This window comes from Etheostoma cragini, chromosome 21 (assembly GCF_013103735.1).
Source record: "Etheostoma cragini isolate CJK2018 chromosome 21, CSU_Ecrag_1.0, whole genome shotgun sequence".
Classification (NCBI taxonomy): domain Eukaryota; kingdom Metazoa; phylum Chordata; class Actinopteri; order Perciformes; family Percidae; genus Etheostoma; species Etheostoma cragini.
In genome coordinates, this window is record NC_048427.1 from 10,842,998 (window position 1) to 10,863,157 (window position 20,160).

The 20,160-nt window shown below is 40.5% G+C and overlaps 2 protein-coding genes across 5 annotated transcripts in view; one reads left to right on the forward strand and one right to left on the reverse strand.

The window, feature by feature from the left end:
* mmp25b (matrix metallopeptidase 25b) overlaps window positions 1–20,160 on the forward strand; it is a 44,950-nt gene that overhangs the window by 3,503 nt on the left and 21,287 nt on the right. Inside the window, exons 5-11 of one of the 2 annotated variants that reach the window (XR_004655122.1) lie at window positions 605–909; window positions 1,131–1,313; window positions 2,101–2,185; window positions 2,458–2,540; window positions 2,744–2,896; window positions 3,367–3,660; window positions 3,833–4,165. Coding sequence is in view for 1 of the 2 variants with exons in the window: in XM_034861149.1 (XP_034717040.1) it covers window positions 605–909; window positions 1,131–1,313; window positions 2,101–2,185; window positions 2,458–2,540; window positions 2,744–2,896; window positions 3,367–3,660; window positions 3,833–4,083 (1,354 nt within the window). In the remaining variant the exon portion in view is untranslated. Of the gene's footprint in view, window positions 1–604; window positions 910–1,130; window positions 1,314–2,100; window positions 2,186–2,457; window positions 2,541–2,743; window positions 2,897–3,366; window positions 3,661–3,832; window positions 4,402–20,160 lie in introns of those variants that run through there. The other variant, XM_034861149.1, reaches the window with a different exon arrangement.
* Window positions 6,266–20,160, reverse strand: part of ca15b (carbonic anhydrase XVb) — an 18,142-nt gene continuing 4,247 nt past the window's right edge. For 2 of the 3 annotated variants that reach the window (XM_034861202.1, XM_034861200.1), the window contains exons 4-9: window positions 8,362–8,532; window positions 8,027–8,175; window positions 7,391–7,486; window positions 7,036–7,114; window positions 6,600–6,763; window positions 6,266–6,512 (exon numbers count right to left, since the gene is read on the reverse strand). In XM_034861202.1, coding sequence (XP_034717093.1) covers window positions 6,336–6,512; window positions 6,600–6,763; window positions 7,036–7,114; window positions 7,391–7,486; window positions 8,027–8,175; window positions 8,362–8,532 — 836 coding nt within the window. In that variant the 3' untranslated portion in view covers window positions 6,266–6,335. Of the gene's footprint in view, window positions 6,513–6,599; window positions 6,764–7,035; window positions 7,115–7,390; window positions 7,487–8,026; window positions 8,176–8,361; window positions 8,533–8,613; window positions 8,641–8,762; window positions 8,836–9,193; window positions 9,252–20,160 lie in introns of those variants that run through there. The other variant, XM_034861201.1, reaches the window with a different exon arrangement.

Here is a 20,160-nt window from a genome sequence, read left to right on the forward strand (position 1 = left end):
TGTTCATTGTATTTTTTGGGGTAATTAATTGTATGCCTATTTATTTATTGAGCATTTATTTATTTCTGTATTTATTCTAAAATATGGTAGACCTGGTCCTCCATATATGCGGGGTTGTTTCAAATTACAGGGCCCACTCTCAAATTAATGATAGAAACATGTTACCCAGTGCAGTTTAACAACGCAGCTCTGTGGCACAAATGATTTATATACACAATAAGCTGTATCAGGTTTTGGCTACTACTTTACTGTAAGCTGGGGCTAAAATTCCTTTTTGCATCCCTGGGTAGCTCATGTAAAAAGAGGACAAAGCCTTACATAAAAACCTACATTATGTTCCATTGTTGGTTTTGGTCTTTGTAATGGATCTGTATATAATCAGAAAAATAAAAAGTGTGGCCAGATTTATTCATTAATTTGTATCAAGCAGGAAAATTAGCATAATTCTCAAAAAGTGAAATATCCCTTTCAGTTATAGAAATTGTAACTGTTTTGAAAACTCAATCTCAGTGAAATTTGGAACATTGTAAAGCATTACAGAGACTAATCAAAACATAAAAGTCTACAACTTTGTTAAAAAACTAAACTCCATGCTTGTCTGCAGTGTCCACAGCTACCCATCAGCCTCTCTCTCACCCAGCATGCCTGACAATGTGGTGGACAACATCCTGACTCACGCCTTCAAAGCCTGGAGCGACGCCGCCCCCTTGAGTTTCCGTCGGCTGCCGGGTGACAGCGGGCGAGCGGGAGCTGGAGTGGACATCAGAGTGACTTTTGCTCGCTTGCTTCACAACGATGGGTACCCTTTTGACGGGCAGGGTGGCACCCTGGCCCACGCCTTCTTCCCCGGCAGAGATGAAGTGGCGGGTGACACACACTTTGATGATGATGAGATCTGGAACTATGGAGGTAGGATTGGAATCATGATGGAGAGATTTATAATGACCAAGACCTGTTATCAAGATGACAACGTACAATGATAATGAAAAAGTGATCCATTTTAATCTAAAATACAGAAACCTTGGTAAATAAAGCCAAAAAGGTAAAGATGTCTGCCTATTCAGTGACATCAAACTTCCAAATTATGGTTTTTTATGTTCCAGTAACAATTTTTCTTCACACTTTCTCAGGTCACAGCAGTGGCAGCACAGACCTGTTCACAGTTGCGGTGCACGAGTTTGGCCACGCGCTGGGCCTGTTCCATTCCTCCACTGATCCGTCCATCATGAGGCCGTACTACCAAGGTCCTGTAGGAGACATTCAAAACTTCCGGTTGGCCCTTGATGACAAGTTGGCCATCCAGCAGCTTTATGGTATGTAAGCTGTTGGACTGACTACAATCTGGTACAGAGTGATATGTATGTACAGCACTCATTGATATGTGGTGTTTTTAATATCTTTTTGTCTGATAAATTAGTTTGAAGATGAAAACGTACAATGGCTTAGAATGGCTTACTGTATATTCACGCAGTTGTACACGATGTTGCAGTCGCCCAAATGCTTTGTTCTGTGGTTTTAATTGGGCCTGTGAAAATACTGACATAAACAGAGAGGACAGCTAAGCTGATATGAATGCCATTAGTTTTGTTGGTAGTCAGGGGTTAACCAAAGGGCACCATGAATATCTGAAGCAAACTGCATGGCAATCCATCAATTACTTGTGCCAATAATTTAGACCAGCCAACCATCAGGCTGACCAAAATTGCTATTACCACGCCACTTACGTGGCTTTAACATCTCCACATCCAAATGTTACTTATTGTGTATGTGATGATAGTTTGTATTATAGTAAGTAGAGGTTTAACAAAAAAGTGAATCACATTATAGCTCAATGAATGCTATAAAAGGCAATTAAAAACCCCATAAAGCCAAAAAAAAGAATTCTGATGAAATTATCAGGAAATAATGTGTGTGTGCAGGTGCAATCACCGGGGATTTCATCAGTTTTCTTCCTTGTCTTAAATATAAAGTGTTTGCATCACGTGGGTCAAGCTCCCCTGACTACTGAAGAGAATGTAGGTTGCTTGCACAATTTCTTTAGTGTTGTCATCAGCTTTCACCGCCTCTTCAACATTGTCTGCTGTTACCACTCTGTTGTAGGTGTGAAGGATGGGGAACCAAAGGGGGGTGTTGATCCAGACCTCCCACGCCTGCCCAGTCCACCTCCTCCAAGACCAACACAGCAGTGAGTAGAGTAGAGCCAAAGGAAACAATAAAAGTAAAAAAACTGCACATTCATCCAGACAATAAGCACTTATCATTTGCATTTACAAACTATGAATGTCCCATCAATGCACTCAGGGTACTGATAAATCATGATGAGTCTAAGACCAGTGGATGCAGATAAAAGCCTTCTGCTCAATCCTCACTGTGACAGTTTGGTATTGTTTTGCCCTCTAGTGAGTCTTTATTAAACTACATCCTGTGAAATATAAGTTTTAACTTTTTGTGTTCCAGTTCTGACCCCTTATTCCATGAGCGCTGTCAGGGAGGCTTTGACGCAGTCGCAAATATCAGGGGAGAGGTCTTCTTTTTTAAAGGTAACCATCAACGAATGCACAAAATAGAGACATTTTACAAAATCAAAATGTACTTTAAAATCTCCCAAATCATTTTGTACACCGTCCATTTAACAAAACGATATTTAGAGTTGGCTGGTATTTTAGTTTCATACATAGACTCTTCTTTATCATCTGTAGTGTGTGTCTGAAGTGACACATGTTCACTTGCTTCTCTTGGAAAGGTGAACAGTTCTGGAGAATTAAGCAAGACAAGTCTTTGGTGTCCCTCAATCCGGCTCAGATCAAAAACTTCTGGATCGGCCTCCCGCCAGGAACCAATAAAGTTGACGCTGTGTACGAGAGAAAAAGCGACAGTAGAATTATCTTCTTTATTGGTGAGAAAATAAATCTTGCAGTTATGAGCAGAGAGTTTTGAATGGTTGTTTTCACATCTTTGTTTAATGTTAAGATGAAATGTTAGAACATGTAGAACAAGAGCTTTGTTTAACTGATAATGTCAGGTGGCAATCATTGCATCATAATACCAACCACCCTTACAACACAAAACGTTTACAAACTTCTTTTAGATAAGTCGATTCTGAATAGACCTTTTTCATATTAGACATGTTGACATGTCATAGTAGGAAAGCACGTTCACTTAAAAAAACATTAACCATGCCTGCATTCTACTTAGGAGGCCCTGGTATTGTGCATGCTGACTCAATGAAATAGCTTACTGGGACTCTTGATGGAATTGAGCCATTGTTAAGGTTATCAATTTCAGCTGTGCGTTTCCTACTATGACAAGTCATGCTGTGTCTGCTGTGAAAAAGGTCCATTGCCACACTTTCCTTTGTCTGTCCAGGATCTCAGTACTGGGTTTTTAAGGACACAGAGGCTATGAGCGGCTACCCTCGGCCCCTCTCCGATTGGGGCATGAGGACAAAGAACGGGGTGCTGGTGGACAGAGTGGAAGCAGCCTTCATCTGGGCCCACAACGGCAAGACCTACCTGTTCAGTGGTGGAGAGTTTTGGAGGTTTGATGAGAGCCGTGTGGGAGAACAGGTGACCAGACAGCCAGAGTCGGGTTACCCGCGGGACAACAGCCTCTGGGAGGGAGTGCCCACCCATATGGATGACATCATCAGCTGGGGAGAAGGTAACATAAGCATCCAGCATAGGCATACATGTGATGAGTTCCTGGCACAAGTGCTAGTTAAATAAACAAAACCAGGGTAATGGCATTTTGGTATGGAAGGTATGAAGTGTTCAAGTAATGGAAAAAGAATAGATCTTAAATTAGAAATCACGATTATCCTTCTGCTCTTTAGGAGATGCCTACTTCTTCAAGGACAACCTTTACTGGGTGCTGCAGAACGGAAGACTGAACCAAGCTGTCGTCACTCCTAAATCCATCGCTGTAGACTGGCTCAGATGTCCAGCTCCTCCGCCTGCAACCTCCCGTCCTCGATCCCCGAAGGAGTGCCACTGTGACTTGAATGCGTCACCACCATTTCTAAGAGGCAGCTGGCTCCTCCTGATCTCGGTTATAATTTTTATCAAGGAATTTGTCAGAGAATAGATGGATGGAATTTGTTTGAAACAACGTGGCTGTTTATGTGCTGCTTCTGTTGTTCCACAGGAAGGTTATAGAGGCTCTTTACATCATTAAACTTGCAGAGTATTACAAGCCACAAGCTGCTTTCAAGTTACACATTTTGTCATAAAATTTTAAATATCCACCTGATGTTTTAGCATAAGACCAGTGTCACTGCAAATACATTCCCTCTTTCAGAACACTTTGCTGATCCATGAAAATGAGCTGCTTGTGTCCCAAATCCTTCACTGCTCACTATTAGCCCACTACATGGTGAGTTGTGAATGATTTCGGACACGGCCTGAATTTTGTGTACTTCTGCCACCCTGTTATAGAATTTCACCCAGTTCAGTTATAATGTTATTCTTGTATGTCATTTTAATTTCTGTTTGAGTCTGTCAGTGATCCTTTTGGGGAGCTGTTTAGATGAAATGCAGTAAATCCTTCTTAAAGGTAGTAGTTTAGGGATTTCAATTAAAATGTAATGGTTGTTTTTTTTAAGTTAGGCCAAATGTAGTTACTATAATGCATTGGTGTGATTGAACAATTTTTAAGTGACTGTTAAATTAATTTAATATCAGTTAAATTAGTTCTTAACATTACATTCCTCTTGTGGTGTGTCTTTATAAATAATTTCTTGATTTCAGCACCTTTAGAATCAACGTTATTCAAGACTTACATGCCATGATAAATCTTTATAAAAGATGACATGTTGGTCAGTCTTCAGTTACAGCCCTGTACCCAACCTAGACGACTGATTGGTATCTTCATTTGCAACACCACATCCTCTGGAACATGACGTTTTTATATTAGTGACATGTAATCTGAGAGTTACAACAGGTCAGAAGGACAAGGATAAAAGAAATGTTGTTTAGCCTGATGAACAAGAGTATACTGTTCCTCAGTGTTGGTTCACATTTATTTTCTGACTCACTGGTTGAGATGGATTTACGTAAGAACTAGTAGCTCTGCTCCTACAATAAAACTCCTGGAACGCCAAAAGTAAAGTGATGCATAATGAGTACTGAAAACTTGATTTAACATTTAAATATGACAATGAGTTACTTTGCTTCAAACTTCACACTGGCATGATAAATTGTGCATGATAACTTCAAAGGCCTTCATATTTCTTAACATGGAATCAATTAATTGTCATCTAGTTAACCATCAAATCTTAGTTCAAAGCACATTCAAATTATTCAAGTGAGTTACAGGTTGCATGGGAGTATTTATTTTGTTCGTCAAGTTGGAAATTTCTAAATAAGGTCTAAGTTGGTGAGGAATGAGAAACACTTCACACATACTCACATCAATGATACAGATAAGTGATTTACAAAAAAAGGTTTGATCATGCTACATATGAACAGCTGAACTCTAACACATGATCTGATGCTCATGGAGTAGAGGATAAAGAATGAAAAGCCCTCTATCAAGGAATGTTCTAGTTGGATGACTTCAAATGAAGTAACACAAATGAAGTAACACAAAAAATTAAAGTGTGATTTCTGAAGTAAAGTACACCTGGTTTGATAAGTACAATAGGCTTTTATACCATGTAATGTTTTGTGAACAGTCAAGTCCTCTTAAAAACCACGCCTTAAGTGTCAGGTTCAAGTTCAGTCCAGGTGCAACAATAGGGACCAAATTGTAATGCTTAATGCTTCCTCAAAATTACATTTCCGGAATTCTAAACTACCATTACTACCCAGGGATCTTAGTGCATGTGCACATCTTTTGTCATGCACCTGAATGCAGCTTTGGCAGCAAGTAAACAGAATGAGCAGTGCTTCAATTCTAAAAACAACATTTTAAATTCTAGTATGAATCATGTCCATCCTAAATCTATTAAGAAAGACGGTGCAATCATGCATACAACTAATTAAAACTAATAATGATTAATTGTTTACAAAAACATTATGATGGAATACCACATCAGAGCAAGGCAGCCATCATCACATGTTAACATTATTAATTCATAGATTTAAATTGCAAGTATTTGTGGTAGGCTCAGTTTTGCTTGGTTGTGATCTTATGTGTATGCGGAATCCTACATTCAGAATGTAGGGGACTAAGAATGAGTAGTTCATTGTATACTTTTTGTATTAACAATGTGGACACAGTCTGACAAACCACATGAAGGGGGAGAGGACAGATTAAGGCAAAAAGGTGTACTTTCATTGCAAAGAGATTTACCAGCAACAACATAAGTTGTTGAGACACCACCACCTTTCATGGCCCTAAGAACTCCCAAGAACCAGGCTCAGAGCCATCAGAGCCAGAGAGTAGCAGGCTGTGGAGGTAGAGCTGGCAGCCTGTGTTGTGACACGTTGAGCTGGCTGGGTGTCTCTGTAGACATTCATCATAAAAGGAGATGTGCTGTTGGAGAAGTGTACCGTTTTGCTGAAGAGGTCAATCTGCAAACAAGATGTGAAGCACTGTTAGAGCAATTGTGCTGCTTGGGCCATTGTATTTAAAGACACACCAGGAAAGAAACAACTCACCACGTCTTTGCTGACTTTTATTGTTTCCTTAAACACAGTCCAAACCACAGCCTCATGGCACAAGGGGTTGGTCAAAGAGCCAAGGTAGCGGTAATACTTGGTGCGATCCACCCCGGTCAGGAGATCATCCAGTGAAATTCCAGGTGCCACTGTAACGTTGTCGCCTGAAGACAGAAACATGAACTCTGAAGAGACTGGACTTTTTACACATTTAAAAAAAAAAAAAGATGTCTTATTAATAGAATAGCCTGGAGAAAGGAAAGGGGAGAGATAGTGCTTTGGGTCAAACTCTAACCTGGGCCACTGCGTTAAAAACTGAGCCTTAGTATATGGGGCACCCGCTCAACCAGGTGAGCTACCAGGGCACCCAATACATATTTTATTCAAACACATTGGATCAACTTCTCCACAAGAAAAGAGTAAAGTCTCTCCTTACCGCTGTTTGAGATGTTTGTCAGGTAGGAGCTCAAGGTGTGCCAGCTTGCAGGTTGGCCAGTTGCATTACCTGACATTTCCTGTAAATTACACACATTGTCAACAGTCTCAATAGGAAGATGATGAATAATTAAACAGTGGAGTCACACATTAAACCAAAGAGAACATCCTAAGTTATGCAGAACGACAGATGCAAGGAACAGAAATGGGATGCAAAAGTTTTTTTTTAAAGTAGCATTTGACATTTTACATAAACTTAGGTAAAAAAGTGAACGATACATAGAGTAATGGGTTTTGGGAATTCTAAAATAAAAGTATTTTGGTGTTACAAAACTTAGAAATGTATCTTTTCTCACTTCAATGAAGAAACCAAGAGCAGCGAGTCCTGTAGAGTCTTCAAAAGCCAGAGTTGTGTTCCGATTATAGGATGCCTTGCTGTTTACAATGTGTAACTGGGGGAGTCGAGGAAAGAACAAATATTTGGTAAGATTTCATACTTACAGCGTTTTAAGCAACCACCTACTGCGTAAGTCCTACATTTAAAACAGCCTCTGAAGTTGTTTTGAGTTGTTCTGGATGATTAGACCTCTGTTCATGATGAAGGTGGCCAGAGCTTTGATGAAAATTTATGAGGTCACAAATCTTCTTTTACCAATAAGAATGATGAAGCTGTAATGTGTCTCGTCCTAACAGATGCAACAAGGTAACAAGAAACTTAGGAAGATGTCAATCAATCATTCTATACACACCCACACAGTCCTGTAAGGAGGTCCAATCAGCCAGATTAACTGAAAACACCTGCGTTAAAGGCCTTTATTAAGTACTAGTACAATCCACTAAGTCGTAATATCTTTATTCATGACGATATCACACATAGGTTTCAGGTAACTACCCTGTAAGGAGCAGGCTCTCTCATAAAGTATTACCAAATATTTAATATGAATGTAATAACGGCAAAATTAACTTAAAGCCTATCATGAAACAACGTCTACCTCCATGGGATAGCGCTTGCCATCCACGGTGTGCTCAGAGCCGGGGACAGAGGTGCCATTACCCCAGTGCAAGTGGAACTGCAGGCTGTCGTAGTCCTCGGACAGATCTCCTCCTGAAATCCTCACACCACTGGCGAGGTAGACTCTGACTGGAAAAGGTTGAAAAAACAGAATGGACCAGAAAGTCAAAAACCCAAAAATTCAGAATGGTATTTTTAAGCCTCAAGTTCAAAGAAAATTATTCAAAACCTTAATACTTTTTTCCTCTTTAACCAAATACAAGTAGAGCATCTGACATCGTTTAATGGCGCTTCTGTCCGCAACCCACTCCTCACCTGTGTAGCCAGAGTTTCTGATGGTTTTCATTGTGGAGTTGCTGCTGTAGTTATGAAAGGTGAATGCAGTCAGATTGGAGTTAACTTGGGCAGATGCTGAGACGATGTTGATGGGCGACTGCCGGCTGCCATTGCAGTGCCCACCACGAATTGTTGGCCACGTCGTTTGATCTATAAATAAAAAAAAGAAGTTGAAGTGAAGATGTTAACATGAAATGTGGCCATTTAGAGATAAATGGAGATTATACTCACTGCAGCCTGGCTCATGATAACACCAGACTGGAGAAAAAAAAAATACACTTAGTTATTCTTATTCATGACAAACAATCTACAAAGAAATGCACCGTTAATCCAGAGAGTCATGTAGATTATAGATTAAACAAAAAAGTTCCAATACCTACCGACACGATTTAACTGACAGTGGGCGCTGGGCACGAAGACGCACACAGCTACTGCAGTTACAATCCAGTTCATCTTAGAACAGACACACAAACTCACCATTTTTTCACCAATAAAAATGAGCACCCACATTAAACCTTCGACAAGAAACCGAACTACAGCAATACACATGTCTGAATACGAGAAAATAATCAACGTGTTTAATTTGAGTGGATTTCAAATTGACACTTTTGAAGCCAAATGAACCATTTACGCACACGTTCTAAATATCATATGCAGTTTTTACAAAAATTAAAATAATCTCAAACGTATGCAACATTTGAAAATATTACTGGAAAGAAATCAACAGAGACCCATATTGTGCAAAACAGAGTCCGTTATGGACAATAGGTCTTTTGGCCACAGCTATGAGCTGGGCAGCAGAGTGTCCTACCTTTGACGCACCTGTTCTCTTCTCCGTTTGTGGAGCCTCTCGTCATTCTTTTTATTTGTTCAGCCCATCCTCTAGCCGCACAGAAACCGCCTATATAGGTTGCTTGCTCAGAGGGAGAGTTTTTTTTTTTGAAAGAGTAATGATCACAAATGTTGGACCTATGATTTATGACAGTGTGGCGGGGAGCGGGTAACCAACCTATTTTTATCCTTCAATATGGAAAGGGGGAACGAATTTAGGAACCGACAATGCCACCTGGGGAAGTGCACCCCAGGATATAAACAACAATTTGAATAAGGACACAGGGTTGAAACCTGAGGAGGTAGAGACAGTATAGAAAATAAAAAAATGTTTTTCTTACCAATGATCTCTAGACAAACTACTAACAATGCTCTGACCATGTTAGAACTCACATCAGTGGGCTGGTGCTTAGGTGGGGGCAGACTTAGGTGTTAAATAACAACCCCGTTACTGAACAACAAAACAAACTCAGAATATACACTGAAGCAAAATAACAGAAATATATTAAATTTAAACAAACTTCACAAATAAACGAAAGAAGCAGAAAAGTACCCCTAGTAAAACAGGACAGCAACAGGTTAACCTGAAACATAACAAGGCACAGGTTAAATCACTAGGAAAACCTAAAAATGGGGACCCTGCTCACCACCTTCAGCAGGGAACCACCACTAGGGATCAGCAAAAGACTAAATATGAAGCCAGCTGAGGCATTTCATAATGCACCTGGGCAGGGGGAGAAGCTAAGGGAGGAGTTTTGCTACACTGCTGGAGTTGCAATCACAAGACCTACCATGGTTCACTTCAAGCATAAATCTGCCAGTATTTCTGTCAGAGTTTACCTAGAACTAATGCCTCGCTTTCGCATGTATCGTATTATATAGCTGATATACCGTGTGTATGGATGTTTCAAAGGAAATCAATGAAAGGTATTATTTTATCAATATCTTTAGTATTATAAATTTGTGCTGTTGCCACTTCCATACAGTTTTCTGGGACTCCTTCATTGTTGGTACACGTACAAGTACTGGGCCACAAGTACAAGTACAGAGGATTTATAGAGAGCTTCTTCAATCACCTGAAGCTCCATGAGCAGACATGGTGATGTACTACCAGCAGAGATGGGAAGTTTTTTCATATATTTTCACTTTACTACTTATTTAGTGGCAAATTTTTACATTTACCCCTTACATTTAAAACACAAATATCGGTACGTTCTACTCCTTACATTTTACAAAATTGGCTAGTTACTTTAGTTTGGTACGAAAGGTCGTCTATAAGGTGGGATTGTGGGTGCATGTCGGAGAATAGAGCAGACACTCACCTCACACCACGAGCGTCCGCTACAAGAAGAAAAAAGTGAGAGAAAATAAAAAGAGACTAGCATCAGGTGAGATTGTGTGAGAACTGTTATGTTGTTGGTTCATTTAAGCCTGTTGTTGTATTGGTCTATAGTTCTTGTATGTTTAAAGCAAGTTAGCTAGTGATTTTGTTGTTTGTGTGCTTCACCGTTGATTCAATATGATGGCGATTGTTGAACGCCCTCCCTCACAAATGTATTTTAGGTGCATTGTTTACATGCTACAGTTACACTGCATTAAGATAATGTAATTAATACAATGCTATTTGTTTCTTGCAGAACCACACACAAACCCACAGCCATAGCACATCCACGCCCATGGATGTACGTTTGCTTGATTGTAATAAAGCATCAAAAGAGAGAAGTTGTCTCCGTCTGTGTTTTAACAGACACACCTGGGGCCAAGTTGGAAACCAGAATCAGCTTTTAATACAGTCCTAACCTAGTCCTCAGTAAAAAGTTTCAAGTTGTTTCACTGGAGTTATTGTAATTATTGTTTGCATAATCAATACAGAATTTAATCTAATTTGATGGTAATATACACAGAATTCTCACAGAATCACAACTGAATTTATATCTTGCCACCCAGTCAGAATCTCATTAACCTGGAGTCCTACGTTAAAAGGACTCCAGGTTAATGTGATGTTGTAGGTCTATTGGCAGATATGCATTTAAAATGTAGCCAATAGCATATAAAGAGCCTTTTGTTTCCATGTCCACTGAGGTTTTTCTGCGTGTACTCTAGTAACATGTGTGTGGTCATTTGCAAGGCTACTTTTACTTTAATACTTTAAGTAAATTTCCAAGTCTGTACTTCATTACTGTTACTTGAGTAAAAAAGGCAAATCAGTACTTCTAATTTTACCAGAGTATTTTTTAACACAAGTATCTGTACTTCTACTCAATTACGGGAAGTGAGCACTTTTGCCATCTGTGACTACCAGGGGGGTAAGGAGGGGTCCTTGTTCCCATCCATGTGGAGGAAGTGAATAGACTGGACTCACAAAAGCAGCTTGGGGTCCAAATCAACAAGAATAGGTCCCATTCCAATGATGCCCAGACAGAGTAGACTGTTCTCTCTGAGGAGACTCAGATTCTTCAGTGTGCTGGGGTGGTGGTATCAAGGCATGGAAGCCAGTAGACTCAACAAGCTGTTAAATAAGATCAGCATGGGCATCCCGTTGGAAGTGGATAGTGTGGCGGCAGAGGCGGAGAGGAGGACAAGAAAAAAATCCGAGGTATCTTGAACAACCCTCCCCCCCTTACAAAGACCTGTGTCAGAGTGGCAACTGATTTGTAATATAAAGTTATAAAAAATAATGCTGACATGACTTGACTTTGTTAGGCTTTGTTGTTCTTAAACTGCAATATGTCTATTAGTGTGTAAGTTGCAAAGTCATCATTGACAGATCATCACCTCTAAGATTTGACAAAGGTGTTAACAAACATCTCCTTATTTACAAATTCTGCAATTAAGTTCATTCATTTAGAGTCATGTTTCTGGCCACTAAGCAAATGTAAGTCCCAGTGGAAGCTCTAAGAATTTTGACTGCGGTGGCAAAGGGATGTCCAGAGGTGGCCACAATGAGTGGGTAATGGGTGTGCACATCACACAGAATTTTTTGAATGTGCTTTCATATAAAAAATTTAATTTCACAGCACACGTTGCACACTTGATCTTGCTTTACGGAACGCTCCTTGTGAACTACTGGTGTTTCCTAACTATGTTCAGTAACTACATTCTTTCTAAATGGGAGGGGTGACAAGCATTTTTTCCAGAGAAAATGAAAGATGAGATAAAACATGAGGTTTATGGTCACTGGTTCCTAGTCACTCTTAATCATGTCAAAAAAAGTCTCTGTTCTGGTGTTGGCATAGGCTACGAGGAAACTGAATTGCTGGTTTAGTTACTGAAGATAGTCTTACCATCTATTTCAGTCCGCTTTGTTTGGTCAAACCAAGAAGTGCAGACTACAAAAATAGTTTTTCAAAGTTCATTAAAAGTTCATTATGCTCCTCATGAAAATGGGTGTCTCGGTTTGCAGAAATATTCAACATGGGGTCCGGGGACCCTAGGGGATCCTCAGAGCTACTGCAGCGGGGCCTCCAAATCATGTTTTTGAAAGTTTCCATGAAAATTAAAATGTCTTAACATGAATCCAACATATTATTAGCTATATGTATCAGCCTATCAATGAAAAAAAAAGGCGTGTATAATAGCTTTAGGCCACCCTACAGTTATTGTAGGCTAACATCAACTCAATTTTACACAATTTATATGTTTACGATGTATTAGTCAGTATTATTATGCGCTAGCCTGTATTATACTGCAAGTTTTGCTTGAAAAAATACAATACAAATGTATCCATCTTTCTATAGATTTAAATGCTTATGTGTTCAATACTTTCTTGATGAAGGATATTTTCTATTTGAGGTATTATTTTGATGGCCACACACAGTATGTGAAATTGGTTGAGAGCTTAAGTAGAGAACTGGCTAGTATGTTGTCTTTCTATTTTGTTACGCAACATGAGCGATGATTTTGAATAATTGTTTTTGTAACTAGAGATTTTACTGAACAGGTCAATCATATCCAACAGCGCAGGATTTAAAATTACATCATCTGTTAACCCTAAAAGCACTTATTCTATTAGCTCATTGTGGGAAGGCGTGTAGCACATGGATCAATGCATAGTGTATAGAAGGAGTGACAAACAAGTCCTTAGTGCACAAACAATGCGTTGTGAGTAATAAACAAGAAATGAGGGATGTGACACTAAGGCATAGAGACACACACAGATGGCACACAAGAAGTGCTCACTTCCTTCTTCAAAAGTAGAAGTACTGATTTACCTTCTTTACTCAAGTAAAAGTAACAAAGTACAGGCTTGGAAATTTACTTAAAGTATTAAAGTAAAAGTAGCCTTGTAAATGACATTCATTTTTTTATATAAAGCTCCCTGGACCACACACATGTTACTAGAGTACACGCTGAGAAACTTCAGTAGACATGGAAAAAAAGTCTCTTTATGTGCCATTGGCTACATTTTAAATGTATATCTGCCAATAGGCCTACAACATCCCATTTTATTTTGACAGAGACTCGGACTCCAGGTTAATAAGATTCTGAGTAGCAAGATATGAATTCAGTTGTGATTCTGTGAGTATTCTGTGTATAATACCATCCAATTAGATTGAATTCTGTATTGATGACGCAAAAAATAATAATGATAACTCCAGTGACGTTATTATGAACGTGAGGTGTCGGTGGCATCGTTTATTTACTCGTTGATCACAGTAACTATACAGTAAGATTTAGGAAGCCGCAACTGTCTGGCATTTTGCTTGCAAAACCGGGTGTGTTCTTCATATTAGTCTACAATTTTGTTTGGCCTTTTTTATGTAAAACATGCGGCTCTGGTAGATGTTTGCAATTGGTCACGCTGTACAAACAGTCTGAGGTGTAGAGGGAGAACAGGAAGGGGGATAGCACCGTACCCTGAGGGGCACCTGTGCTGCAGTGCACCACATCAGAACCACAGTGATGGAGTCTCACATACTGTAGTCTGTGGTTGAGATAGTCTGTTGTCCATGCAGCCACTCTCCATCTTCACTCTGAGCAGCAAAGGCTGGATGGTGTTAAAACCACTGGAGAAGTCAAAAAACAAGACTCTCACAGTGCTCCCGCTGTCCTCCAGCAGCAGACTGGGCAGCAGGTAGATCACTGCATGGTCCACCCCAATCCCAGGCTGGTGAGCAAACTGCAGGGGGTCCAGCTGTGTGCCCACCAGGGGTCGAAGGGGACGTCGGATAATCCTCTTCATGGTCTTCATCAGGTAAGAAGTCAAGGCAACAAGCCTGAAGTGGTTTGGTACCGAGACCACACAGGAGGTCTTTTACAGGGTTGGGACTTTCTCCTGGCTCAGGTTGAACAAATGCCTGATCACCCCACAGAGCTGGTCAGCACAGTCCCTGAGGAGACTCGGGCTGATGCCATCCAGACCAGGGGCCTTCCTTACCTTGATCTTCTTAAGTTGACTTCTCACCTGATCATCTGTTATGGAGAAGGGGGTGGAGGATGACTGGGGTGTGGGTGTGGGGATGATGGGAGGTCACAGTCTTTGGGAGGGGGAGAGAGGGGTGGTGAACTGATAAGGAGAGGCGAGGAGCGGGCTGGTGGGCTTATTGTTATTGAGGGTTGTTGAAGGTGGCGGGCTGAGGAGGGGAGGGGGAGAAGGGGAGTAGGCCAGGAGAAGTGTAACACAGGGGGCTGGGGGGTGTGAAGAGGGCAAGAACAGATTCAGCTCATCTGCCCAGTCCTTGTCTCCACTGGCTTGGTATCTCCCCACATCTTTGCCATGGCCTGAGATTCTTTTCTAATTTCCTCCCATGGATAACCTTCCCCCTTGTGATCCTGAGCCAGAGTTCCTTCTGGACTCCGCGCAGCAAACACCCTCTTCTTCTCATTCAGCAGGGCCTTAATCTCAGAGGTCACCCAGGGTTTGTTGTTGGGAAAACACTGAACCAACTTGGAGGGCACAGTGTTCTCCACACAGAAGTTAATATAGTTAGTGAAGCACTGGGCCATGCTGTCACTGTCGGTGCCATGGGGGTTGCAGAGTGCTTCCCAGTCTATAGTTTCAAAGCAGTCTCTGAGCCTATCACAAGCCTCTTCACAGGTTGTTGTTTGGTCACCAAAGGAGAGTAGTCTGTGACCAGATGGACGAGGTTGTGATCTGAGCGGCCGATTCGGGGGGAGGGGGGGAGGTGTATGCATCTTTGATGTTTGCATACAGTAAATCCAAAGTTGTGACGCCCCTGGTGTAGAATTTAACATACTGGTTGAAGGTGGGGAGAGCACAGGACAGGGAAGCATGATTGAAGTCCCCGGAGATGAGGAGGAGGGAATGGGGGTGCTGGTTTTGAAGTTGAGAGACAACCTTGTGAAGCTGATCTGTAGCTGCAGCAGCAACCGCCGAGGGGGGGATGTACATGGTCACAGCAATAAGCTGTGATAACTCTCTCGGGAGGTAGTATGGCCGCATGCTAACCACTAACAGCTCCAAGTCTCTGGTACAGAGTTGCTCTTTCAACTGATGTGTCCCAGGTGGCACCATCCACTCACGCTGCGCCATCTACATGTATAAATATTATTATTATTGCTATTAAATTGTAAATTGTATACTATATTCAGTACATATCCAGCTGTAAATCCTGCTCACAATACTTGTTATCTATATATTATATTCATAGGACAAATCTACCTGCAAAATTCTGTTTATAATAGTATTAATTTCTATATTTATTCAGTACATATCCATCGTGCACTTATGAAACCATTGTACTGTATATCCTGCACTTACTGCTATTGCACTTCTGATTAGACCTAAACTGCATTTTGTTGCCTTGTACCTGTACCTTTGTAATGAAAACAAAGTTGAATCTAATTTAATCTAATGATTGCTATTGCTATTATTATTGTTATAATTTAAATTATTATTATTATTGATATTATATATGCTAGGCTAGCTCCCCAGTGGTTAGGCCTGGCAAAGTAGATACTGGCAGCGGCAGATGGCCGTCCACCAAGAGCCAGAGTCTGTCCGAGATTTCTGCCTTTAAAAAGGGCATTTTTCCTTGTCACTGTCGCACTACTTGCTCATGGGAAATTGTTGGGTCATTGTAAAATATAGATTTTGATCTACTATCTGTAAAGTATCCTGAGATAACTCCTGTTGTGATTCAATTGAAATTGAATTAAACTTGTGTTAGAGATGGATTCCAGCGATACTGTTGATTCACTTTGGTTAGGAGTGTGTTAATGGTGAAGGTTAAGGCCCTGATCCTGTGCTGTGTTATCATTTCTGAGAAACGGTTTCCTTGTTTTCTGTGCAGGATTGGTTGAGCAGGTATGGCTACCTTGCTCCTTTGACCTGCCCACAGGTCAACTGCAGACTAAAGACGGGATTGAGAAAGCCATTTGTGTCAGGCAGATATTCGGTGTAGTCCACAAACCGGGGTGCTCCGGAACAACCTCTCAACATGAAACTATCAGGACAATGGGAGATTTCACATACCTTGGGCCACAAGAGGTCAACTTTTCTAATCTGCTCTTAAGTTTCAGCATACAGTTTATGTGGTCAACTTCTTACCAATATGGTAATGAGGACATGCTGAGGAGGAAGACGAGGAGGAAAAGATATGTGTGGCACAAGACAGACCTCACATGGAGGTGTATTTCCTGTCATGCATGTCACATTGTGACTTTAAATCATCCCTGAATGAGTCATCAAGCTTATCACAATTGCGGCTTTTCCTTCTTACATTTGTAAAAAATGACAGCTGTTACATCGGATGCCAAAAAAAAATTGAATTATACCAAAGTATGTTAGGTTTTATTGCCAACAATGTTATTAAATACCTCAATAGAGGAAGGTTTTTGGGGAAGTGCACTGTTTTTTGTTCTTTTTATCCAAAGTCACACAATCTTATTACTATCTAGAGTATTTACATGACAGGCATTAAGAAAAGAAACCCAAGATATAATTAAAGCTGCAGGCACTGTTGGAAAAATTTAAGGTTTCCGTTAATAATGTATTGTAGTAAGTGTCCATTTCATAATATTCAGATTTATCATACATAATTGAACATGCACATGTATTGTAAGTTCCGTTTCGAATTGTGGAGGTGGGGTCGCATTCAAATATTTAAAAATGTACTTGAAAGTAACGCAATAGTTACTTTCTGAAGTAAGTAGTTACTTTTATCAGAACACACATTGACGATGTGGTTGTGACGTGGGCAACGTGTCTTAAAGTTGTAAGTCTTCTGGTAGCTGTGCCAAGAGAAATCTCAATCATTCCCAATCAGCAGAGACAAAGTGTGTAGGTATATGTTAGGAGATAACATAGGCACAGGCTAATTATTGCTAACTAGCATGCTAGGTAACATTGGTCATTAAAGCTATTAGCTTATGAGCATCTTATATTCTAGCTAGCTAGTTGTTGCAAAGTGAGGCGTCCACAACGCACAGCTTCACTTGTCGCAAAGTGACGCAAGTGCGAATCAAATCTGCACTCTCCTTACATTGGGCAGTGACACCCTCTGCTGTCAGGAGGAAGGGTCGGAGTTGTGGTAACACGGCAACACTGTTGACCTCATCAGTTTGTTTTTTTAAAAGCTTTATTAAAGTCTTACAAGTTCTACACCCTTCAATACTAGTTTTTAGGCTGCCAAATATTACACACGTTGTAATAGTAGTGCAAATGAACAGGCCATATCAGGGTTTTAATCTCCACCTCTGAAAAGTGCAATTTCTCAGCCGGATTATGTCTGGCCTTTCGAGAATAGAGGTCACGTAGAAGTCACATCAAAGCACAGGCACTAAAAGTCTTCCCCGAATGTCGTCAAAGAAAATGGTTATTATTGCCGTGTTTTAGGTTGTACCAATATGTCATCCAGTTAAGGTTAGGTTGATTAAAGACGTTGTTGCATTACTTACTTTGGCCTTCACAACACAACGGTCATTATTGACTTGGTACTGCGTCTCCCTCACCCAGCCACACACCATCTGGGTATAGGCCTTCAAACCTTTGTAGAATTTAAGGTTTAAGGTGTGGGCTCGGCGAGAAAAGCAGGTAGTTGACTAGCTATATCGGGATATGCAACCAAAGGAAGAATCAAAACTAGACATGGCTACATTTACTTAAAGTACATCCAAAGTGCACAATACTATACTGTACTCCTTTGAGTTGTTTACACCGAGTATCTCCAATATTGCCTCGCATCTTGGTTACTGCCCAGAATGTGACGTTGGTGAAAACCCTCTACAGTAGGGGCGAGGCCTCTAAACCAAGAATATAATGGAGCGTGACATTTAAATTACAATTGTTTCCAGACGCTGCATTTATCAATGTATGACCATTCTAACGCTCTGATTGGTGTGATACAAACGTTTCATGAATCACACGTGAAGCCTGTCGTGAGAGGATTTCTGCGCTCATATCTGTGCTGGTTTTTACGTTAGCTGGATAAATGAGGGCCATTGTGTTCTGAGTCATAAATATGTGATGAGTTTCTGGCACGAGTGCTAGTTAAATAAACAAAACCACTGAGGTTTTTTAAGGGTAATGACATTTTGGTATGGATGGTATGAAGTGTTCAAGCATTGTAAAAAGATTAGATCTTAAATTAGAAATCACTATAATCCTGCTGCTGCTGCTCTTTAGGAGATGCCTACTTCTTCAAGGACAACCTTTAATGGGTGCCGCAGAGCAGAAGACTGAACCAAGCTGTTGTCACTCCTAAATCCATCTCTGTAGACTGGCTCAGATGTCCAGCTCCTCCCCCTGCAACCTCCTGTCCTTGATCCCCAAAGGAGTGCCACTGTGACTTGAATAGTTTCTAAGAGGCAGCTGGCTCTTCCTGATCTCTGTTATATTTGTAATTAAGGAATTTGTTAGAGAATAGATGTAAAGTTCTCAAATGGCACTTTTCTAGTCTACTCAAAGCACTTAACCACAGTACATGAACCACTCATCATTCACACACTGCTGGTGCAGCATCGAGGGCAACTCAGGGTTCACTGTCTTGCCCAAGGACACTTCGACATGAATCAAACAACTAACCTTCCAATTGGCTGGCGACCGAGCCACAAGCCATAGGCTGTTTTCAAATTACACATCAAATATTTAAATATCCACCTAGTACTTTAGCATAAGGCCAGTGTCACTGCAAATACTTTCCCTCTTTCATAACATATTGCTGACCCATGAAAATATTCCACTCATGTCCAAAATCCCCCTCACTATTAGCCCACTATATAGTGAATGGTTTCAGAGACTGTCTACTTTTTGCATCCTTCTGCCCTCCTGATTTAGAAATTCACCCCTCCATTTTCCAAAGTATTTATACAGAGCCTGAACATGCTAAGACATGGAAAATTAACACAGAAGGCTGTCTCATCTCATAATGAGGCTCTACACAGCCACAGGCCATCAAAACATACTGAAGTGCAACTGTCAATTTCTTTATCAGAGCTAAATGTTTTTTTTAAATTCAGACAGAGCCTACATACAGTGCACTACAGTACAAAAATAAATTTGGTAAATTATACTTGCAGAGTGGGTTGTTGTTTTTTAAATATATTTTTTGGTTTACTGTTGTACGTGTAACTGGTGTTCATTCACTAACAGGTGAACAGTCAAGAACAAAAATGACCTTTTTGTTGGTGTTTAGGGTGAGAAAGACGAAACTGATATTATCTTGACAGTATTAATGCAACATTTCTGCAAACAGAGATGTGGACTCAGCAACAGGTACTCATTCAGCGGGAGCAAACTAAGCAGGCTGGGGGCCAGGGTATGAGATATGTTGATAACTTAAAAAGTGAAAGATTATTGCACAAAAGTAGCCGTTGTGTGTTTAGTGTTTTCAATTAAAATGGAATGTTTTTTTCTCAGTTTAGGCAAATTGTAGTTACTGTAACGCATTGGTATGTGTGGACAATTTTTAAGTAAGTAAGTAAGTAAACTTTATTTCTATAGCACTTTTCACAGACCAGGATCACAAAGTGCTGCACAAGTTTATA